Below are 23,097 nucleotides of genomic sequence, written 5' to 3'. Positions count from 1 at the left end.
CTACAGAGGGATCTGGACAGGCTGAATATCTGGGCTAAGGCCAGTGGGATGAAGTTCCGCAAGACCAACTGCTCAGTCCTGCACTCTGGCCAAAACAATTCCATGCAGAGCTACAGGCTTGGGGCAAAATCACTGGGAAAAGCACGCAGACAATGAGGACCTGGTGGTCAGTGCTCAGCTGAACGTGAGCCATCAGTGTGCCCAGGTGGTCAAGAAGGCCAAAGGCATCCTGGTTTGTATCAGAAATAGTGTATCCAGCAGGAGCAGGGAGGTGAATCTGCCCCTGAACTCAGCACTGTTGAGGCAGCACCTTGAGTGCTGTGTTCAGTTTTGAGCCCCTTGTTACAAGAAAGCCACTGAGGCCCTGGAGTGTGTCCAAGGAGGGGCAGTGAAGTTGGTAAGGGGACCAGAGCACTTAAAGATTGGCTGCTGAGGGATCTAGGATTGGTTTAGTCTGGAGAAGAGGAGGCTCAGGGGAGATGCTGTTGCTCTGCACAGCTGCCTGACAGGAGGTTGTGGCGAGGCGAGGTGGGGTTCAGCCTCTTTTCCCATGTTGCTTGTGATAGGACTAGAAGAAATGGCCTCATGTTGCACCTGGGAAGTTTGGGTTGGATATTAGGAAAAACTTCTCCAAAAAAGTGATCAGGCACTGGAATGAGCTGCCCTGGGAGATGGTGGACTCACCATCCCTAGGGGTTTTCAAGAAACCAAGAAACATGTTAATGTGCTGCTAAGGAATGTCTTTTAATGGGCAGCCTTGGTGGTAAGTGGATGATTGGATTAGATTTAGATTAGCTTAGCGGTCTTTTCCAACCTCAAATGATTCTATGATTTTGTGATTTTTTTTATTTTTTTTTTCCTGAAACCTAATAAAGTTAAGATTGTGTTTCACTACTGCTTTATCTTATTGTTATTCAGATACATTAGTTCTGAAAGACCGTGCTCTGGTGCACTGGTTAACATCCTCTGTATTCTCAGTGAATTGTGAGGGATTTTAAAATCTTCATTAAAGCTCTCTGGAATAGCTGTGGAACAATACTTCATCGGTAATCCCTAACAGCCAGGACTTACACGTTTGGGCTCTTTTTATTTAATTTACTCTTTTATTAGCAGTTCTAGCTAGACAGCAGTGCAGCTAAATGCCTCATTTGGGTTTTGTCATTTGAACAGTGCAGTCCAATGTACTGCAGAATCCCTCTGTGTTCACATAATTAGTAGAAGAGATGCTGGTTTGGAAGAAGAGCAACTTGTGTGACAGCTTATGTAGTTTGTCAAAATATCTGTGTGTACAGCAATAAATCTCTGTAGCTAATTTTCTCAATTCATTATGCCTAGGTACTGCAAGGGTCTCACTACAGGGGATGATTCTACGATTTGCAGCAATTCTTAAGCATAGCCGGGTGAGTTAAGGTTGAACCTCTGTCCTTAACTCGGAATTTTCTTGCTTTTATGGGTTTTAAGTTATTCCAGTTACACAGTAATACTTGCACAATCAATACTGCAGAAGTGACTACAGATGTTTTTATTATTTTTTAGTTTGTGCCCTCTGTTTTAGAAGACCCAACTTAACATATGCCTGGGAGCTGGGCTTTTTTATTCCCATTATTTAAAAAAAAAAAGGACATTCCTTCTGTAAAAATCTGAGCTCCATGAAAGAAAATTAGTGTGGGTCTATAGCGTCAGTAGTCATTTTGAACTCTTCTTCTGTCTAGAAGATGGCCATAACTTAAATAGAATGAAGTCTTAATAAAAACCAAAACCACTAAGTATTTAGTTCCTTGTATTATTCCTAAGAATAATGAGAAGTTGATCAAATTTGATGAGATTGCAGATTCAGGTTAGGATGCAATTATGTGGCTATGAGGTGTGTTCATGAAGACCAACTTCATTACTGAGGACAGGTTCAGAAGCATGTGCGTGTGTGTTTGAACACCAGTCACTATTTTCCTAAATAATGGTATTTAATCTTGCTTTAAAGTCAGCTAGCACAGCTTCTCCTATTTCTTTTATCTCCGTTTTTTTCCCTAAAGAGTACAGTCAGACTTGTAACTGCAACTGAGTGTAAATATTTCAGTGAATCATAGAATCTACTTCTTCTATATGAAAGTATTGAAGCCATGTTAGAGGTAGAACTTAAAACCTACAAATGCAAGAGCTCCGGCTGAAGTGGTCCCATAACTTGCCTGTTGTGCTAAAGCATTGCAGCACATTGCCGACTCTTGTGAGACTTCTTTGCAGTCCCTAGGCATAATGAGTTGAGGAGAGCATTTAGCTTTAAAGATTCACCTGTAGAGGTATAAATGTAAGTTCCAAGAATGTGCATTTATCACCGCTGCATTTTTCAGCCTAATCTGTTTGGATGTCACAAATCTCATTATTTTAATATCAGATTTGTTGCTATGTTGAAAGAAAGTGAGATGGATTTTTTTAGAATGAATCCCACTGCATTCCTTACAAATATTTGATTTGCTGTACATACCCTTAACTCCATATGGTATCTCTTATCTTAAACTTGTCTCTTTGTTAAACTGCTGTTGCACAGATTAAAATAGCTGAATTATTTAGAACATGTAAAAGGACCAAATGTCTCAACTGTTAATCTTGTACTCTCTTCTTTCAAAAGGATTTTTGGATCCTGAAAAGAAGCTTTTTTCCCATCGGATATTATCAAGGGATGAATGTATTGATCCATTTTCTAAAACTGGGAATCTTAGGTATGTATGTGAGTCTTATGCCGTAAACAAAACAGGACAAAGAGACAATACTGCAAATTCACTAAAATTTACTTTCTCTGTAGTTAACGTGTTCTTAATCCTTCCTTATTTATCTCTTAAATATCAACACTGCCTCAGTAAAACTGAGATGTTATATACTGCAGCATTTCATGCTTGTGTTCTGTGGTAATGGAAAGGCAAAGATATAAACCAGCGACGTTATTTTTCACTTCTACTTTTTATTCTTGCAGTAGCTTTATCTCAGTTTTTTTTGGTGACATTGTGTAATGACTTAATTAAAGAATAGTACCATATCACAATATTCTTAGATCAGTTCTGTACGCTTAGTATTCAGGCTTTTCTTTTTTCTTGGTGTTTTCATATGCGTGTGTCTTGATTACTGCACTGACCTCCTGCTTGGTGTAAATACTAATACTGCTTTCTTTGTTTTGGCTTGAATAAGTCTACTTTAAAAAAAAAAATTAAGTGTATTTATGTAATTTTCTTACTTAGATAAAGGCAGTTTGTTTTGGTTGTTTTTTTGGTTTTTTTAATCAGTGTGAAATGTGAAAACTAGACAGAAATTTTGTGATGTTTTGTTCATTATGAAACTTGGTAGTTCTTGCTTCTGGCCTATGGGATAAGGATTTCAGAACAGGCCTTCCCTTTTTAATTAATTTTAGTTTAAATACAATATTCTAAATTTTGTAATTTTAATATAGCTGTTTTTTTTTGTTGTTGTTGTTGTTTTTTTTTAATCCTTACCTTGCAGACATACCTGTAATAAAAAAGAAGTTCAGCAATAATATCAATTTCTAAACTGAACTCATTTTAACTGTCTCAACTCTTTTGTTTCTTAGAGATCTCTTCCCTTGCGGGGATTCCATGGTTTGTATCATTGATGACAGGGAGGATGTCTGGAAGTTTGCACCCAACTTGATAACGGTGAAGAAATATGTATACTTTCAGGGGATAGGTGATATTAATGCACCTCCTGGATCAAGAGAAATTCAAATGAAGAAGAAAAGTAATTATCCATAATTCTTATGTATTTTTTTATTTTATTTTTCAAATGTGATTGATTGTGTTGATTTCAGTACTATCACTGTAGCACTCAGCTGAGTGATGTTAGGCTATTGCAGTTGACGCAGTGCTCTTGAAGCACGTATGGAAGTAGCTCTGTGAAAGGGGACTGGTTTTTAATAGCTTCCCTTTTGGTGAGACATTGAATCAGAAGCAGAGCTTTAGTGGTAGCTTTTTGGTTGATACGGCTGAAGACCTGTTGTATTATTCTTCTGTGGGAGGGGGGAAGTATTTGAAAGTTGGTATATAAGAAATCGTGTTGTTTTCTCTAGTTCAGCCAAGGGATTTTTTGTTTTGTTTTTGTGTGTTTGTTATTTAATATGATACATCTTTCCCCCTTTACTGAACTTGAAATATCCAACCTGAAAACAGTTATGTGGGGTCTTTCTTTGATTTGTATCACTGGGTACAGGGCAGCAGGGACATACAAAAGTGGGACAGATTAGGATTATTGTTCCTATTCATTCCTGGTCAATATCTGAGCGCAATTGTTTGAATGTCTACAGTTTCTTTATCTCTTATGTCTACAGATACCTAATGAAAACATATCCTAAAACTTTTTCTGTTTTCAGTTCATTACATTACACTTGCATTCCAACGACATCTCAAGTGACTCTTGATCAGTGTGTTTGTCTAGCTAAAACGTGTCTCTCTTCAACTCTAAAAATGCAGATATTTTGGTTAGGAAAATTAGGAAATACATAGAAGTGATGGAAAATTACAGAGGGAATTCTTGTAGTTGAGGTTCTTGGCTGGGGGCCTTGTAAAGCGAGGTCTGCCCTGTATAGGTTTTTTTGTTTGTTAGTTTGTTTGTTTGTTTTTGCAGTAGCTTAATTTCTTCTGAGATGTAGTATAAAAGTCATGCTACAACATAGATTCCTTTAGTGCTTGTAAGTTGATAAATTACTTTTTAACTGTACTGACCATAAGTCATAAAAATCTTACAGAACTTCTTCAGAAAGCTGAAATTTGTTAATTCTAGTGGCAGTTGATTTCTGAAATATCTTAGCAGCCTTGAAAAGTTTAGTTGTGCTTAATGAAATCTAACTGCGTGTATCAGTTGTTTGCCTAAGGAAGAGGGAGACACTCAAAATCTGAGAAAACATCAATATGTTGTTTTTTTCTTTGTGTATCTTAGTAAACCACTCTGCTAAGCCAGAGGCACAGGATCCAGCAGTGACATTAGCAAAGGATGCCGATGAAGTGAAGAATGTTACCTGTACAGAAGAACAAAACAACGGTCTCAAGAATTCTACAAAGGACACGTGCACTGCAAATGGAAACGCTTCTGTAAGCAGTGAGACACCTGCATGTGATTTGAGCTCTCATAGTAAAGTTAATACTCAGGACTCTTTAAATGACAGTAGTGACAATAAAACAGACAATGAGGTCACTAACAATTTGTCAAGTACTAAGGAATCTCAGATTTCTTCCGAACAAGTTGATAGGACGGTGGTAGAGAAACAGCAAACTCAAGAGAAGACAAGTGATTTGGACTTTGAACTGTCTAGCGACAGTGAGAGTGAAGGTGGATTGGATACCAGAAAATCATCTACTTCTGTATCAGATAGTGAGAATGAGGAAAAGAGAAGCTGGAAGAAATCCAAACAACCTCTGCAGGATGAAAATCTACAGCAAGGGAGTTGCACTGATGTGAGTGAGAAAAAAGATGTTCAGGCAAATCATTCTGTGGAGACACAATCTCTACCAAGTGAAAATATTCTTGACAAAACTGATATTGATGTGCAAGAAGAAAGTGAACAGGAAAGTGTTTGTGATTTAGGAAATGGGTGTGCAGACAAGAAGGAAGCTGAAACAGAATCTCAGAATAGTGAACAGTCTGGTATTACAATGGGTGAGTCCTTAGACCAGAGCATGGAAGAAGAGGAGGATGAGGATGATACAGATGACGATGACCATTTAATGCATCTCGAAGAGATCCTTGTGCGGGTTCACACTGATTATTACACCAAGTATGATAAATACTTGAAAAAGGAGATAGAGGAAATTCCAGACATCAGAAAAATAGTACCAGAACTGAAAAGCAAAGTTTTGGCAGATGTAACCATAATCTTTAGTGGACTCTACCCAACGAACTTCCCCATTGAAAAAACACGGGAACACTATCATGCTACGGCGCTCGGAGCTAAAATTGTTAAGAATCTAGTACTGAGTGCTGATGATCCTGACAAAGCAACGCATCTCATTGCAGCAAGGACAGGTAGGTAAAAAAGAAAGAAAAAAGTCAAGTTTTTTATCAGTGACAACACATTCATTTCTGTGGGCTGTTTTTATATTAGCTACAGACTTTAATGCAGCAGGAATTAGGATTTAAATTTAAAAATTGCTCTTAAATTATGAATTTGGTTAGACATTTTTTAATGTCTTGCTGCTTTTTGATCATGTGATTTGTTGAAAGGGAGACACTCTAAATTACCTCTTAGGGAGCAATTTCATGTCTTCTTGGTTAAGAGTTGATGACACCAGGTTTTTGACTGCTGTGTATGTTGAGTAAAAGCTTTATAAACTTTTCTGTTATAAATGTTGGTGATCTTGTTCCAGTGCTGTAGTGATGACTTCCTTCTCTATTTCTCAGGTGTATTCTGAAATAGCTACGTTTCATTTAGTGTGGAATAGAAGTCATCTTAAGAGGCTGGAATTTGATGATATCTTGTCACTGTTGTCTGTTTGTAGTCTGTATGTCTTTGTCATTAACATATATGAGAGCTTAGTGTTGATATTTCCTCATTGTTAGATATTTTACAAAGCTATCTACTTTTACATCACTTTAATAGATAAGAATGTGCCATAGGTGAGCTTCAGTGGAGGAATCAAGAGGCCATGACTTGCTTCCAGTCTGAATTTGTGTGCCTCCTGAGGAGGATCCCATAATTGCTCGCCTTAGAAGCTGCATGGGATCTAAGTATTTAGTGATCAAAAATATGGAATCTAAAAGTAAAACTGCATGGGTGATCATCAGCATACTGTGATATGTTAATAAGCTATTTTTAATATGTTAGCCTAAATAACAAAGTGTCTTTGCAAGGTTAGTGCAAACCTTCATTTTGGTTATCTTAGCATCAAGCTCTACTGACAAAATGTTCAGATAGCATTAGCAAAACTTTATTTAGCAAAACTGTAGGAAAAAGAGACTGCAATGTTGGTTTAGCAAAGCAGTAACAGGATGAGAACTATCAGAGTACAGAAGTATCAAATGTGTAGTAATTGTCCTGATGTAAGTAGTAAAAACAACTTGAAAATTCAGAGAGTGGAATTAGTTTCACAGGGATGAAACACAGCGAAGTAATTGAAAACTATTTTGTCTTTGAAGCATCCAACAGGTTGGGGGTGGGGAGTAGTATTATCTATATATGTATGTTTATATATAGATATCTTATGATGTCTTCTTTTGGGGTGAGTGGGTTTGAGCAAATTCTTAGCTGCCTGCACATTCTTAGTGATTGTCCACTGATGTAGAACTTAGAAACTATTTAGATTTTGATTATGTTACTTTAGAACATTTGAATCAAAACCATTATTATTTCACTATTATTTCACTGAGCAGTTCATATTTATTCACTTTATGCCAAGACCTGGACTATCTTACAGGATATTCTTCTGTTGTTGGTGTTGCCCTTGATATTTAAAACCGAAAAATACATTCAAGTATTGCAAGTGAATTAAAGCTAAAATAGCAGGAATACTTATATTCATAAATTGTTGGGCTGAAAAGCATTTATTGTCAGTATTTAGAATCTGACCCGTGTCTTTACTAAGAAAAAATAATTGCATCAATTCAAAGCAGTCTTTTCTGCCTGACAGGCAAGGCTATTGTTATCTCTCATCAGCACTCTGCAATTATTTCTGTAACAATGGCAGTGAGATAGGGATATTTAGAGTGACAGAACTATATTCTCCAACTTCTTTTTCATGTGAAGTTTTATGGATTCCATGTGGCTTTGGTTTTGTGTGGGAGAGGTTCATTGTGTTTTTTCAGCTGAAGACCCCTCACACATTTGTTTAGATAGGAGTATTTTTCTTGTATCCTAATTTAATGAGGGAATCTCTGGAATTTAATCAGATTTTAAGGATATAAATTGTGTCCTCTCACAGTTGGAGTTGTGATAATTCAGCTGTCAACATAATTTTCATACTGATTCTTGTGTGGTTAGAAGGCAAATTAGGCAAATCTTTACTTGCTGCAGGTAGGCCATGCAAATAGAAACATGAAACTTGCTTTCTATCTAATTGCTCACGAAATGGTGAAGGGGAGCATGTTCCTTCTTTAGTGTTATTTGCACACCTGTTTCTTCACTGCTGAAACTAGACATGTTGTGTGCTTTCTACCAGCACCACTCCTTGTGTGGTTATGAACTGTGAAAAACATGAAGCATAGCTGTCAGTATAGTGTTTCTGCATGACACCAAGAATGGCAGACTTAGGACTCAGACCAAGTAAGTTAACCTACATGATGATTTTTCTTTAGTTGAGCATGTACAATGACATGTTCGGCACTTGTGGAGGTAAGTAGTGCTAGCTTTAGAGTGGTGAAGAGAGGAAGAATTCATCAAAGAAGATACAAAAGGGAAATCAATGTGAAACAGAGCAACCCCCAAGACTCGGAGGGTTGAAGGAAGGTTTCCCCACTCTGTGAACACAGCATAATTACTTGTTCCATATGCAGAGCTAGTGGTTGCTATATGGGGTTGTACTTACAATGTCCCTGCAGCCTATTGCAGTAAATAGTTTGAATTTCCTTGAGTATGTATGTGCTAGTCTGTTTCTGTGCAATCAGGCAGTTGATTTCATTGCAGTGCAGATACTCTGAATTCTAAAAATAAATAAATCCTTGTCCTTAACACAAACAAAAAAACAGAATCTTAATTTTCTCTATATAGGGAGGAAAATACTTGCTGCCTGGATTACTGGCCATCTAATCAGCTTTACTAAATCTGAGTGACTGACAAAAGGCTACCGTGTAGTTCCTCCCACACTATTTATATACCACATGAATCTCGTTTCATTTTTGTGAAACATCTGTTCTTTGATCTAAGCAACAGTGAACAGCACTGCAGAATTAGGTATAGCCATGTGCACACACTTGGCTAACCATTTGCTATAATGTTTCATAAATCTTGTTATGAAGGCTGCTCTGAAAGTAATGCCTCCTGTTTATTATGTTGGCCTACATCAGAGGCAGAAGGTAGTGGAGTGGCAGTAGAGGTTGAATCTTGCTGACAGTATTCCATTGCTGGTTGTTGCTGTGTGACAGATGGCAGCAGAGGGGCACTCTGACAAAACAGCATTTGACATGGAAGTGTATATGAAGCAAAGGTGTGTTTTTGGTGTTGAAGAAGGTAAAAGCTATTCAGGTCGTTTGAAAATTATGTGGAAATGGAAATATTTCGGTCAAGGCCCTCAACTTTTTATTTTTAAATTACATTTCTTATTCTGTCTTTTCCCATATTTTAAAAGCTATTTGGGAATCAGTTCATTGTTCTTACTGACTTAGTGTATGTGAAGGTTGTTTAAAATGTCATTTGCCATATGACTGTATTCATCCTCATCTGTGTTCTTAATGCTTATGGCTGTGAGACTAACCTGGAGATGCTGAGAGAAAAGAGAAAGCTGCCCTCAGGGTACACTGACTTCCTAATGTTAGAATTCCAGGGGTCTTCTGAGAGTGAATCCTTAGAGTACTTTGGCTAACCCTGGAGCAGTCTTGAGCTTGCACACTTGATTACTTTAGGATGAAATTGAATTGGAAAATGCAACTGAATGAACAGTCAAAGGTATTTGGTCTCTGGAACCAGGAAGAGCTAAGCCAAAACAAAACTCCATGAAAGCTAATGAGGTACAGGTCAGTCCTTCAGCATCTGTTCTGCTCTGCTGGGCTGTGCTATTTGGTAATGAGAACGCGGCCAAATATGCCATATATAATTTCTTAGTCTTCATAAACATACAGCTTAAGTCTCATTTATCTTCTGCACTTAAGTGCCTTCGTGCTTTGGATAAGCTAAAGTTAAGTGCTATAATAAAACTGTTTTTTGAAGAATGTCTGTAGGAGTTTATTGCAGCACTATGGGTGTGTTGATTGCTTTATTAGTAATACATTTATTAGGAGGTGGTTGGTGGGGTTTTTGCATTTTATTTAGTTGTTGCTTCATTATTGTGGTCTTTTAGTTGTTTTGAAAGTTCAGTTGTAGAATTGCTCACTTCATTCCTCAGGTCTGAAAATCCTTTCCCAGTATTAAGTGCTTCCAGCTGTACTCATAGCGGGTAGATGTGATAAATTTAAACCCTAGCAGCTTTGTGTGGAAAGTCACATATACCTTCTTAACATTCTTTGGAATAATTTTAGATTGGAATTTGAAGTAAAAAAAGATGAATAAAGGAGAATAATGCAAAAGATTGTCCAGGAAACAACAATTCTCTGGTGATTTGATTTATTTATTTTTTAGCCATCTGGGTGATGCAGATATTCTAGCTGCATTAGAATTACTGTTATTGGATTAAAATCCTTTTTCTGGACTAATTGTTTTTCCTTGATAAGGATGCTTCCGAAACAGAAAGTTATACTGGTAAGAGAGGGAAGACAAGGCAAGGATGTTAAATAGTGCAGTACTATTTCTTCTATCCAGTTAAATTTGGTGTTCAATCAAGTATTGCTCAAAGAGCCTCATATGTATGAAATCTTGATTTCTCAAGATGTCATCTAGAAATAGAAGGCTGCCTGTAAGATGACAGTTGTGTTACTTCATGCTGTTTCCAGTATGCTGCAATAGGCAGCTGCACTTCAGAAATGGGGAGGAAGCAAGAAAAAACCTGCAAGTTGTAGTGCTGAGGAAGGTAGGACTTCTAGGTACAGGGAGCTGGGTTTGGTTACGCAGTGCTATTCTTGTCACCAAGTGTATCTTAATGCAACACTGGAAAACTGGCTTACATTTCATTACAGTCCTGTTGGCTAGAAGAGAAACTTATGTAGAACCTCAACATATGTCCAGTTTGAAATGATCAGATATGCGCAAATGTGAATGTGTATGGAAGGGGCAAAAAGATGAAATAGCTGGCAATGCAGAAAGTTCAGTTTTAGGAATATCTTGAGAAAGCTGTCTTCTCACATGCGTCTTCACCTCATTGTATCTGTTAAGAGTTTAGTGGTTATGTGGTTATTATATAGTTCAGAAGGAGCATCAGCATCCTGATGGAGAAACAGATGTGCAGTAGAAGTAGGAAAGCTTTTATTCAGATGTTCCAAGCACGATCTGTGTTCAGCACAACTCTGGTTAACTATTCTCTATACTTGTTACAGAAATCACACTCATGTTGCTGTTCTGCAAGTGTTGCTCTGAAGATAATGCCTCCTATTTATTGTATTTGCCCACAGTGTCCATAAGGGCACTGTTAGGTCATGGCCTGAACCAGTGATTGAGTACACTGTGTTCCATTGGCTCCAGAGTTGTTACATGAAGAACAGCATTGCTAGTCATGTGTAGTATTTTATTCAGTATTGAATACCACGCACAAACACTTAAACTTCCAACAAGTGTCTTGGTTTTATTTGTTTTTCTTGAAATTTTTACATTTATGAACCTGATTTCAGTACCATTTCTGTAATAGCTCGTCTCGCCTCTTTGTTCATCTTATATCTCTGAAATTCTAACAAATCCTCAGCTATAATACATTGTCATGTAAAGGTGCTGCTGTTGAGGGTGAGGCACACAGATAGCAGGTCAGAATCATGGTGTTTGTTTTTTTTTCTATATAGCATATACATTTAACCAATCCTTAGCAAGTTTTAGAACTTTATCTCCAAATACTAAGTCTTTCGGTAGACCTCTTATAAATACTTGAAACAAATGTTGCTTTTTATTCATTTATTTGTTTATCCATCTTCCCCCTAGTCAAATATAATAAAGGAATACATTCTTGATGTATTTGGACAGCCAGACTATACTTCAGGGTTAATTTCATCTTTTATTTTATTGGCTTGTTTTTACTCACTGGTTCTGAAGCTTCTTGGCAAAGATCTGTTGCAACATTAGAGAGTTTCTTTTATGGTGGCTTCTCTAGAGGATGGAATTTGTGATCAGTTGTTGCTTACACGGTGCACTGAAGGTGGTTTCATACGGGCTTTTTGCTAGCCGCGTGTAACTTCATGTTTGTTGTTCCCCTCTGGCACTAAATAACCTACTTGTCTGCTTTACCGTGCTTCTGTAAAACAGATGGAGTGGGTGGATGGCTGTTAAATGGCAGCGTGCTGTACCATACAGAGGTAGTGTGTAGGGGACATTGCATAATGAAATTAGTATGGTAAGTTATTTCTAGTCTTTAGCAGTGTTGAACAGCCATTGCTGCTTAGATTCTGACAAATATAAGTGAAGGAGGTGAAATGCAAAGCTTTACATTGTTTATTTAGTTAACATAGAAATGTAGAGACTTTCCATACAAATTTATTTCAGAATACTTAGTTCCCCATGCAGATTGAGTTGGACTGTATCATGTTGTGCAGAGGCTCATTTGTATTAGTTAGAATTGTTTTCTTGGAATTTTTGGGTTTTATTTACTTATTTAAGGATTGGTGGCCAAAATTGTTTTTCATAAGCCAGTTTGTACTTAAAACTATCATGTGTATACACCTAGGAATACTGTAATGTTACATTTGACTTCATTATAGGCACAGAAAAAGTACGGCAAGCTCAGGACTGCAAAGACCTCCATGTTGTAAACCCTGACTGGCTGTGGAGCTGCCTGGAGCGCTGGGACAAGGTTGAGGAACAGCTGTTTCCCTTGAAGGATGACTACATCAAAACACACAGGTAAACACAAATTTGAGGGAACAGATTGTGAAAATGGATTACTTAATTTCTGCATGCACTTAAATGCCACCAAACTGTCAACAGTCAAAAACTATACTAATGCAGGGGAGGCCAAAGGGGAAGACCTTTTGCAGAACTAAAATAACTTGCAATAGTATATTGTAGAGCTAGCTTCAGCTTCTTGGCTTAGTCTGTTTGGATAAACTTGTTTTAATAGCAGCTTGCAAGCCTATCAAAGGACCTTCCATTTTAGCATGATTGAATTACTTGAGCAAGTTAGAGATTTCCTTTATGAGGGCAAAATATGCATGTGTAATCACCTGATACACACCAAGGACAGCAAAAGCAGAAACACTGAGAGTGGGCTGACTTATCAGATGGGAGATTAGATGTAAATTTGTGGCTTGACTAGAACATTTTGTTTTTAAAAAGTACTGCTAGCTTATTTGATCAAATTTAGAGATGTATTTCTACTAGAAAACTTTGTGTCTGCCAGTAATCTGGACAGTGACTTGCATAGTAGGTTTTCTTTTTTATGTCTGGGCAGGTGAATGTAAGGCTTTGTACTTATTTTAGTCAGCAGCATCATGAGCTGCACCTATAAAGGAGCAGGCAGCAGGGAAGAAATGATTGTCCCCATCTGCTTTGTCCTTACACTCCCTATCTAGAGTACTGTGTCCAAGCCTGGGGAGCTGAGTAGAGGAAAAAAGGTATTGCTGCTACAGTGGGTCCAAAGGAGGTCAACAAAGATATCAAAGGGCTGGAGTGCCTTTTGTATGAAGAAAGATTGAGGGAGCTGGGCTTGTTGGAAAAGAAAAGGCTCTGTGGAGGGGAACCTCACTGTGACCTTCCAATACTTGAAGTACTGGGAGCTTACAAACAGGTGGGGGACTGTCTTGTCAGTTTAATACTGAAAGGACATGGGGAAATGGCTTGAAACTAAGAGACGGTAGACTTAGGTAGATGTTAGGTAACTTTTTTGTTTTGTTTGTTTTACTCAGAAAGTAATGAGGTACAGGAACAGGTTGCCCAGAGAAGTTGTGGGTGCCCCATTCCAGGAGGCATTGCAGGCAAGGTTGGATTGGATTCTGGGAAGCCTGATCTAGTGGTTGGCAATCCTGCTCATGGTGAGGGCGGTTAGAGCTCTGGACAGACTTTAAGGTCTCCTACCTAACACTGTCCATGGTTTTTCTGAATTTATTTTTTCTATTTCAAGGAAACATTATGATAATTTTTCCTACTTTGTTTCAAATAAAATATACCTTCATATGTTTTCCCCTAAAACTTTGATGAGTTACACATTTATCTTAATGAAAGTACTATATTAACCATACTTCTACATTTTCTTAAGAAATAGTATAATTGTTTTTTGGGGTTTTTTGTAGCATTAGTTCCCTAGTGCTCTGCATGCTAGTTTATCTGATGTTGTTTATTCTTAATGAGTTGATTTGCTTCCTTTTCTTGTGGCACTTAATCTTACTTAGATAGTTTGCTGGAAGATATTCCTGCAGACTAATCTGTATATTTCTGTTAATACTTCTAAAATGTTGTAAAATACAGCAGAGTGATCAGCTGTGGTTTAGTATTTTAACAAATGAATTTGGAGAATTAGCAAATTAATGCTATATGTTTATTTTGTCTCAGAGCCATGCTGAAGTGCAAATGCTAAGATACGACACAGTAGCATGCTTTTTTCTTTGTTACTTATGTGCAGATTGTTATTCTGGTAGTCTAGCTGTTTTCACGTGGAAGCAGTTTCAGTAACTTTAAAACAACATTTCAGACGTATAATATTTTATCGTTTTAGTAACATAAGTATGAAGTGGCTTGTTGCTTTTTTGTTTTTAAATTCAGTGAGACGTCTGATGGGGGGGGGGGGGGAGGAAGAAGGGAATGTTTCCTCAGAAATCTTCCAAGGTGTTGGTTGTTGTTTTTTGGGCTTGTTTTTTTCCCCTTATACAGGAAAAAAGGAATGCCCATTTCTTACAGTCTGCTTTGTAGTCCATTTTAAATTTTTTTTTTATTTTTTTTTTTTTATCCTTTCAACAGAGAAAATAGCCCTGCCACGTTTCCTGATACACACAGCACGTTTCAGACAGCTCTGTTTCACCCAACACCCATCCATCCCAAGTCTCAACCTGGTCCTGAAGTTCGGCTTTATGATCCTAACACTGGAAAGCTAATCAGGAAAGGCCCTCAAGCATCTGGCCAGCCTATGTACATCCAGTCTCCAACTCCTCCCATCACCTTACCTGTCCATGGTGAACACTCATCCTTCAGGTACATAAAGCATAGCTATGAGTCGCTTCAACTATATGTTCAGATGTTGTAGGAAATGTAACTGATTATCTTTGCTTTTGATCACATGGTTATCTTTGCTTTGGTTTTCTAAAAAAGGATGGACTGTTTAAACAACTAGCTGAAGGAAATAAAAGAAAGAATAGTCAGTTGAAATGAAATCAGGATCCTTGAAGTGTAGTTGCTTTTTGTGCTTCATATAGGCATGTAGAAACTATAAGAAATAAATGCAGTGTGTAGCTCGTGTGCTCTGTGCTTAGGGAGGGAGCTGGGAGGAGGTTGGTTTGTGTTTTTCTTTTTTCTGAGAAATATATCTCATAGGATTTGGCTTTTGTTGGTAAAACATTTTTTTCCTTGTCTAGTAATTCTTTCAGATGTCATAGGCCTGTCATGGTTTAACCAAAAATCTACCTGTGTCCGTGACAGGGGGCCGTTCTGTTCTGAAGAATGTAAGTGGTAGAAGAGGACTGTACTGTAGTTAATGGGGTATTATTTAGTGTAGCCATATGACCTAAGTACCTAGTTAGTAATCCTAGCAGCACTGAATTGAGACATTGGAAGCAGGAGGAGGCCTGTTTTTTGAAGTGTAAGGCTAGCACTTAGACTTTGTCAAAGAGAGTGGGTTTGGTTAAGGAACACAAGCAACGCTTCGCTCTTATGAATACATAAAATATTTGAAATGTATTCCTAAGAACCTGTGTAAGACATCTTGTTTTCTGGAATGCTGAAAGTTTAGCATGTCTTCCTGACAACAGTGGTTAAGAAGTACCTGACTGTAGGCTGAGCGCTTGTATTTACAAAATGCGATGAAAATTCCTTTTTTGCAATGTGATCGGCATAAGACAATTGCTATAAATCAATTTAGTTTATCAATCAACTACAAAAATACAGTAATAAATGCAAAGCTCTCTACCCCATGCCCTTTGAGATATATTATTTCTAAAGATTTTGTACAGTAGTGTAGCTTATTATGTTTTTTGTTTCAATGCCCGTTGCTAAATTGTTTTGGCCTTTTAGGTTGGTGGGTGTTTTTCATATTTTTATAGACATGCTTTTATCTTGTTTCTGGGAACATAAGGGGCTTTTTCAGTCTGTTGTTGTGGAGAGGCATTGTGTTTTCAGCTGTTCCAGCTGTCCTCGAAGTCTGTATTTTATTTCACGATGGTATGTTAAAGGAAGAAATTTAAAGAATCATAGAATCACTAAAGATCTCTATAGATCTAAAGATCCAGTCTGACCGTCCGACTATCACCAATGTTTCCCACTAAACCATGTTCCTCAGTACAACATCTAAGCATTTCTTGCATGTCACCAGGGTTGGTGACTCCACCACATCTCAGGGCAATCTTTTCTTGCACCTGAACACTCTTTTGGTGAAGTTTTTATGAATGTCCATCCTGAATCTCTCCTTGTGCAATTTGATGACGTTCTGACATTTCAGTACTTTTTCTTTTAACCTTTTCACAACGATGCTTAACCCCAGTGCTCTATCAGTGGGAATATTAAGATGCTTAATATTTCCATAAGTGTCCACAAGCCTACTTGTAGACTTCTAATGCACATGTATGTTGCTTTCCCTGTAAAACTAACAAGTACCAACTAACCTGTATAGGGATAAATAACATAGAATCATAGAATGGCCTGGGTTGAAAAGGTTCATGCAGTTTCATCATGCAGTTTCAAACCCCCTGCTATGTGCATTGTTGCCAACCACCAACCATGCTGGCCAGAGCCACATCCAGCCTGGCCTTAAATGCCTCCAGGGATGGGGCATCCACAACCTCCTTGGGCAACCCATTTCAGTGCATACCATCCTCTGTGTGAAAAACTTCCTCCTAATATCTAAACTAAACCTCCCCTGTCTCAGTTTAAAACCATTCCCCCTTGTCCTTTCACTATCTGCCTTCATAAACAGTTTCCCGGGTCAAGGAATTTAATACCAAAGAAAGTGTGTGGTCTTAAATGAGAAGTTTCAGCTGGGGGGAGAGATAAAACTGTTAAATTGTATTTAAAAATTCTTAAGAGGGGAAAAAAGGCTTGGTTTCATTCATCTACACAGTATCTAAGTCAGTTTTTTTTTTCCCTCATAGAAAAATCTAATGTATCCAAGAGGCAAAATGCAAGGACTGTAAGCTTTGCGGTGGTGCTGAGTAGTGTTGAGTTGGTGTGCGTTTTCTGTAGCACACAATGCAACTCATGGCAAAAAAGCAATTGGCTTGAGTCATCATGTTGTCCTCCCCCAAGTTTAAGATAGGGATTCCCATTACCTGTACATGGCCATTGGTGGGAAGGAGACATACTATTTAAGAAATACAAGTCCTCAAAAGGCGTTCTATTAACAGCTTCAGACTTAATGAAATACTGATATAGAAAGAAATTTTCTCATATTTATATGGCACTCATGAAGATATTAAATTCATGATAGGATAAATGTTTTTCTAGGACTTCATGTGGCTGAATTTACATAATTTTAAGGTATATTTGGTTGTGGAGTGTTTTTTGTTTTTTCAGTTTTTGTTATTTTGCAGAGCTGTTGTTCAGGAAACACCTTTAGAGCATGAAAATGTGAGCTTGATAAGGAGCAGCCATGCTGCACTGAAACTTGTCAGCAGGCACTGTGCTATGTCCTTTCTAAATTGTCATCGCTGTCATACACAGCTTGATACTGGTGTTTCACCTGATGGCTTCAGCTCAAAACAGCTTGAGATTCCAGATATACGGCTGCTTTTAAACTTTGTGCTAATTGTTGTCCACGCATGATCTGTTAGCTAGCTTAAAGAATTTATGACCCAGGAGCTCTTTCTGACTGTGAGATCTTTAAGTATGACCCTGGGGTGTGCTGAGCTGCTGTGATGTGTTTCAGGAGGTTTGTGCAATGATAAACTTGATATTTATAGGTAAAAGTTCTGCATAGCAGTTATAGCTTCTGCAAGTCTTAATTAGCTAGGTAGTAAAGGAGGAGAAAAGTTACCTCAAAAAGATGGATGTCTGCTGCTGTTCTAATTATTGTCAAGTGCTTTATTACCATTATATAGCAATTACCAGGAAGTTACTGTTTTATCCATTCTGATTATTTTTTTTGTCACTCCTTTTTTCTATATGTTTGTATGGTTAAATACAATAACTAAGGTGATAATGCTATTCAAGTTGAACGTACTGATATGTCTAAATACACAGACCCAAACAAAATATGGTCTGTCTTGCGTCTTATACAGGTTTAGCACCTGGGAAGCATTTGAAGATTGAGGCCATAGAAATGAGCTTTCTACCTACAGACCTCTCATCTGAGAGGCTGAGAACTAGAAAAGTATAATTTAAGACTAAAGAATACAAACACAATGTAAGATCAGGAGAAATATAGGAGTAGAACATAAGAGTTGTTTCATAAGTGATAAGTGTGTAAAACGAAGGACAAACTTTGAGTACCAACCTTGAAGTATTTTTGAGGACAACACATCTTCAGCTAATAAAGCTCTTAATTTCATTAAAGGTTTGATGTTTACAAGAACAATGAGAAGATGAGAGTAAATATCATGTCAAAGTAAGACCTTAAGCTATAGGACTGAAAATAAAAGCAGTGTTATTGAAAGACTTGATCTTTCTTTCTGTTGAGTTGATGAACATCGAAGCCTTTTAAATGAAGTCATACATACTCATTCACTCATAACCTGTATATAGGATTTTATTTCTGGACTAGTTATAAATTGAGTAAGTCTTTCTTATGTGAGACCCCTGAAATTTTTCAGAGTTGTTCAACCACACCAGCAGCAGATCTTTGAAGAAGACCTACCAGTGACTGAAAATGAAGAGCAACCTGGTCCATCAAAGCGAAAACGCCAGCCAAGTATGTCTGAGACAATGCCTCTGTACACCCTATGTAAAGAGGATTTAGAGAGTATGGATAAAGAGGTGAGCTTAACTAATTATGATAGGTTTCTAACATAATGATTATTAGTTATGCATAACTCCTTAGTTTCTGTTAAATTATGCATGTATGTGAACTAGTTTTGTATGCCTCTACAGTAACCTGAAATGAAAGCTGTAGCAGACTGAGAAGTACAGTTTAGCTTAAAATGGAAATTATGTTCTTCTAGGCAAAATCCAGTTTAGGGATTGAGTTTTTGTGCATATAAGCAGGCCATGAAAGCAGATCTTTGTTTAGTACAGCTTTGTTACAAGAAACGTCATATTTGCTGTGTGTTAGGCTTTCTTTGTTGTCAATTTAAAATACATCTTAACTTGGACTGAATTAGGGCTGGACAGGAAAAAACAGGTCTGGGGCTGTAAAGAGCACAGGCTATAGAGAATATCAAAGCACCAAGGGAGAGAATGGGGCCTCATTCATCTGTAGATGTGTAATTTCAACCCCGTTAAAAAGTTTTTGGAGATGATGGGCGCCTTCTGTTAAAGAAGTAACTGTACTTCTTTCAAACCAAAATACGTTGTTTGCAATTCATTAAAAACCTACTAGCTGCTTATTTTATAGTTATCTTTGTGTGTACTTACTTCAAATGAACCACCTTGTGTGATACTAAATGATATAGAATGGGGGGGAAAAGGGTATTATTGCTTGCTACGCTTTCATAATCGTTACACTGTGCATAGCTTTACAGTAAATCCAATCTTGAGTGTTCCATTCTGAGCCCAGATCAGTTGCAAGGTGTGGAGACAAGGGTGTGTAACTTACCAACTTCTGGCTGTAAGTTGTTTATGAAATTCCAGCCGTAATCAGCCTTGAGTGCTACTTTCAGAAAATAAAAGCATGAGAAGGAAACTGCACATTTTGTGGAGGGGGAAAATAAAATTGTGTACTGCATATCATAATTTTGAGATGTGCTGTTATTAGATTCTGGAGGATCTTCAAGCTGAAGTTCAAGCTCATGTCCAGTGACTTTCTACCACCATGATCTGCTCTCACATCAGTGCAAGCTTTCAACTCTATCTAGTGACTCTCAAAGATGATAACTTCTCATTTCTCATGGTTTTTGTACCTAAGCCTGTTAACCATTAGACCTAAGGCTTTCACGAGAAATGGTATACTGTTCAGTCATGGTACAGAGTCTCTAAACCTTATCTTGTTTTCTTCTGTGTTTTCAACAGTATATATAGCAATTTGTTCTTTCTGGGTTGTCTTTGAATAGTGTGGTGTGGCTTTTGGAAGGCACTTGTGAACTGCAGTTGAATGCAATATATACTTTGATCCAAAAGGAAGTATGTGCGTTTCTCATAATTAGTTCAAAAGTATTTATTTTGTTTTTAAAGACATACTTAGGGATCTTGGTAGAATATTCTGGCACTCTTTTGTGATTAATTATGTTTCTGTTGCTACAGAAAGGAATTGCTGAATAAACTAGTGTTTTTTCTAAGTATTCTGCCCATATAAACATCTTGCATTATGATGATTTATTTCTTTGAATTATGCTTTTACTTGAACAGCATCTTTGGAAGACTAGACTGGATGAACTTCAGAAAAAAATGAGGCCTCATTTCCATTGTTTTCATAGTTGATTTAGCTTTGGTTCAGAAATGTGATTTGAAATTACAGATGCTGCCAAAAGATTTCACTTCTGCCAGTTTATGTTCTCACTCTGTCTTTATGGAAACATTTATATTTTTCTCATCCTCTGGTAGCTGAATCAGAAGAAACTTTTCATTTGGTTTTGGTGGGAGTGTACATCTTGGGTTTGTTTGGGGAGGATGTGTTCCTGGTCTGTTGGCTCCCCAGTGTGGTTTGATGAAGAATCAAAGGTCAACATTGACATGGAAAGAGGGCACAGGCTATGAGGAGGTTAAACTGGACATGGTAGTGGCAGCAGGTTATCTGCTGGAAGCTGACTAGAGAGGTCAGAGGAGACTAACGTAGCCTTGAGACTATGGCCTTCATCCTGCTAAAGATAATGTAATCACGAAGAAGAAATGTAATTTAAGTAATAAAATGGATTTTCATGGTGTCATAGAATCACAAAATTGCTCAGGTTGGAAAAGACTTTAAAGATCATTGAGTTCAACCACAATCTAACCATACTACCTTAACTCTTAACAACCCACCGCTAAATTGTGTCCCTGAGCGCCACATCCAGATGGTTTTTACACACATCCAGGGATGGTGACTCAACCACCTCCCTGAGGAGCCTATTCCAGTGCTTAACAACCCTTTCTGTAAAGAAGTTTCTCCTGATATCCAACCTAAACTTACCTTGGTGCCATTTCACCTCATCACCAGTGGGAAGAAACCAACCCAGCTTTTGCTGTAAGCACCTTTCAGATATTGGAAGAGAGCAATAATGTCTCCCCTCAGCCTCCTCTTCCCCAGACTAAACAGCCCCAGTTCCTTCAGTTGCTCCTCATAGGGCATATTCTCCAAGCCCTTCACAAGCCTCATTGCCCTTTTCTGGACCTGCTCCAGCACCTCAGTGTCCTTTCTGTATTCAGGTGCCCTTTCTGTTTTCAGGTGCCCAAAACTGAACACAGTATTCAAGGTGAGGCCTCACAAATGTCAAGTACAGAGACAAGATGACTTCCCTAGTCCTGCTCACCACACCATTCCTCTTCCAAGCCAGGATGCCATTGGCCTTCTTGGCCATCTGGGCACACTGCTGGCTCATGTTCAGCTGACTGTCCATCAGTACACCATGGTCTCTTTCCATTAGGCAATCTTCCAGACACTCCTCCCCAGCCCTGTAGGGTTGCCTGGGGTTGTTGTGACCCAAATGCAGGACCTAACACTTGGCCCTATTGAAACTCATATGGTTAACGCATGGGAGTACCCCTTATGAAAAAGAGGAGTATGTGTGGTCATGTAGTCTATAAAATCCAAAAATTTAATGGAACAGAACAAGAGATTGTGCTGTTAAGAGCATCATCAACTGAAGTGAAAATAAGCTTAATAGGAATTTCCTTTTAGTGTTCAATTCACTCTCATAATGCTGTAACTAATGTATTTTCCACAGATGGCTTTGTCAACATCCAATTCTTTATTAAAATTTATTGGGGAAAAAAAAAAAAAAAAAAGATTTTTTTGACAATAATGTCACTGAAGTGTGATGTTTTTGCTTCCTGCCATAAAGAGGCTTTAGTGCCATTTTTGGCTGTTGCAGTGATGTAATGTGTGTGCCATTAGCTGCTCTGCCAAACCACCATGGGGGAGCAGTGGAGTACGTTTCTGTCACAACACTGATAGCTTGCTTTAAAACAGCAAGTGCTAGAGCTGAGGAATGGTAGGTTTTGGATAATATGTGGTCTAGGAAGGATGAAAACAGATCCTGCCAATGTGGCTTTGCTGTAGTGTAAGCCAAATCTCAATTACTGCGTTCCTGCCCCTGAGCCACTACTGATTATGGGACTATACTGTAAGCCAGTTCTGGGAGCTGGTCTGGTCTGAAGAGATTACTTTCAAGGTTAATCTTTGTCATTATCAGCTTCCTGAGATAACTTGCCATTGCAGCAGCATGAGCACTAATGCCAGCAATAGGCTGTAGATAGGAAAAACTAGGAATGAGCCATGAGGGCAGAACTTCAGCACTCACTCTGTATTTGTAACTGCATCTTCATTTTTTTTCTCCTGAATTCCCTGGCAAAATCAGATAAGGATTTTTACTAGGTCAAAGGGAGTCATTTGAAAGCAAGCACTGAGTTTTATTTTCAATAAAATGTGGTAGATAATGCATGGGTTTATGCTCTTGCTGTGGTTGTGAAAAAATGTTTAATATAACTGCTTTGAGTTTAATTTCTTACAAAATCTTGCTTTCTACTTTGAAGAAATCTCTGGAAAAGCTACACAGATCCAAGCAATGAAGAATTTGCATGTAGTTATACATGAAAACCTTGTTTAGGTGTATCAAGATGGATGCCAATAAATTGGGTTTAATTGTAACTATTTCTAAAATCACTTCCTATCCTTAACCTGTTTAAAAATTATTACAGAAGGAAGAATTTCCACAGGCAGACATCTATCACAAAAATATGGTTTTAAGTGTTTACATGCAAGTTGTTGTACTCTGGATACCAAATGAGTCAAAGGGAGTAAGTAGCATCCCAGCTGTTGGGCAGCAGTTTAAAATCACTTACTCTTCTGCACCTTTGTTGGTGTCAAAGATCTGGAAGACCATCCAGCAGTAGCTTCTTTTGCCACTGGCATAGGGGACCGCTTCAGCATAAAAGAAATGCAAAAAGCAAGAGAGTTA

The 23,097-nt window shown here is 38.0% G+C and overlaps 1 protein-coding gene across 5 annotated transcripts in view; it reads left to right on the top strand.

Moving 5' to 3' along the window:
- The window catches only part of CTDP1 (CTD phosphatase subunit 1), an 84,515-nt gene that overhangs the window by 16,794 nt on the left and 44,624 nt on the right, over positions 1–23,097 (top strand). For 3 of the 5 annotated variants that reach the window (XR_014943525.1, XM_015854801.2, XM_085540118.1), the window contains exons 6-11: positions 2,624–2,714; positions 3,575–3,741; positions 4,936–6,018; positions 12,475–12,616; positions 14,666–14,896; positions 18,661–18,823. Coding sequence is in view for 4 of the 5 variants with exons in the window: in XM_015854801.2 (XP_015710287.2) it covers positions 2,624–2,714; positions 3,575–3,741; positions 4,936–6,018; positions 12,475–12,616; positions 14,666–14,896; positions 18,661–18,823 (1,877 nt within the window). In the remaining variant the exon portion in view is untranslated. Of the gene's footprint in view, positions 1–1,335; positions 1,401–2,623; positions 2,715–3,574; positions 3,742–4,935; positions 6,019–12,474; positions 12,617–14,665; positions 14,897–18,660; positions 18,824–19,760; positions 20,122–23,097 lie in introns of those variants that run through there. The other 2 variants (XM_085540120.1, XM_085540117.1) reach the window with 2 other exon arrangements.

The sequence above is a fragment of the Coturnix japonica genome, chromosome 2 (genome assembly GCF_054131305.1).
Source record: "Coturnix japonica strain WE chromosome 2, WE-NBRP24, whole genome shotgun sequence".
Classification (NCBI taxonomy): domain Eukaryota; kingdom Metazoa; phylum Chordata; class Aves; order Galliformes; family Phasianidae; genus Coturnix; species Coturnix japonica.
Note: the sequence above shows the minus strand (reverse complement) of the source record. Positions and strands in the feature narration are given on the sequence as shown.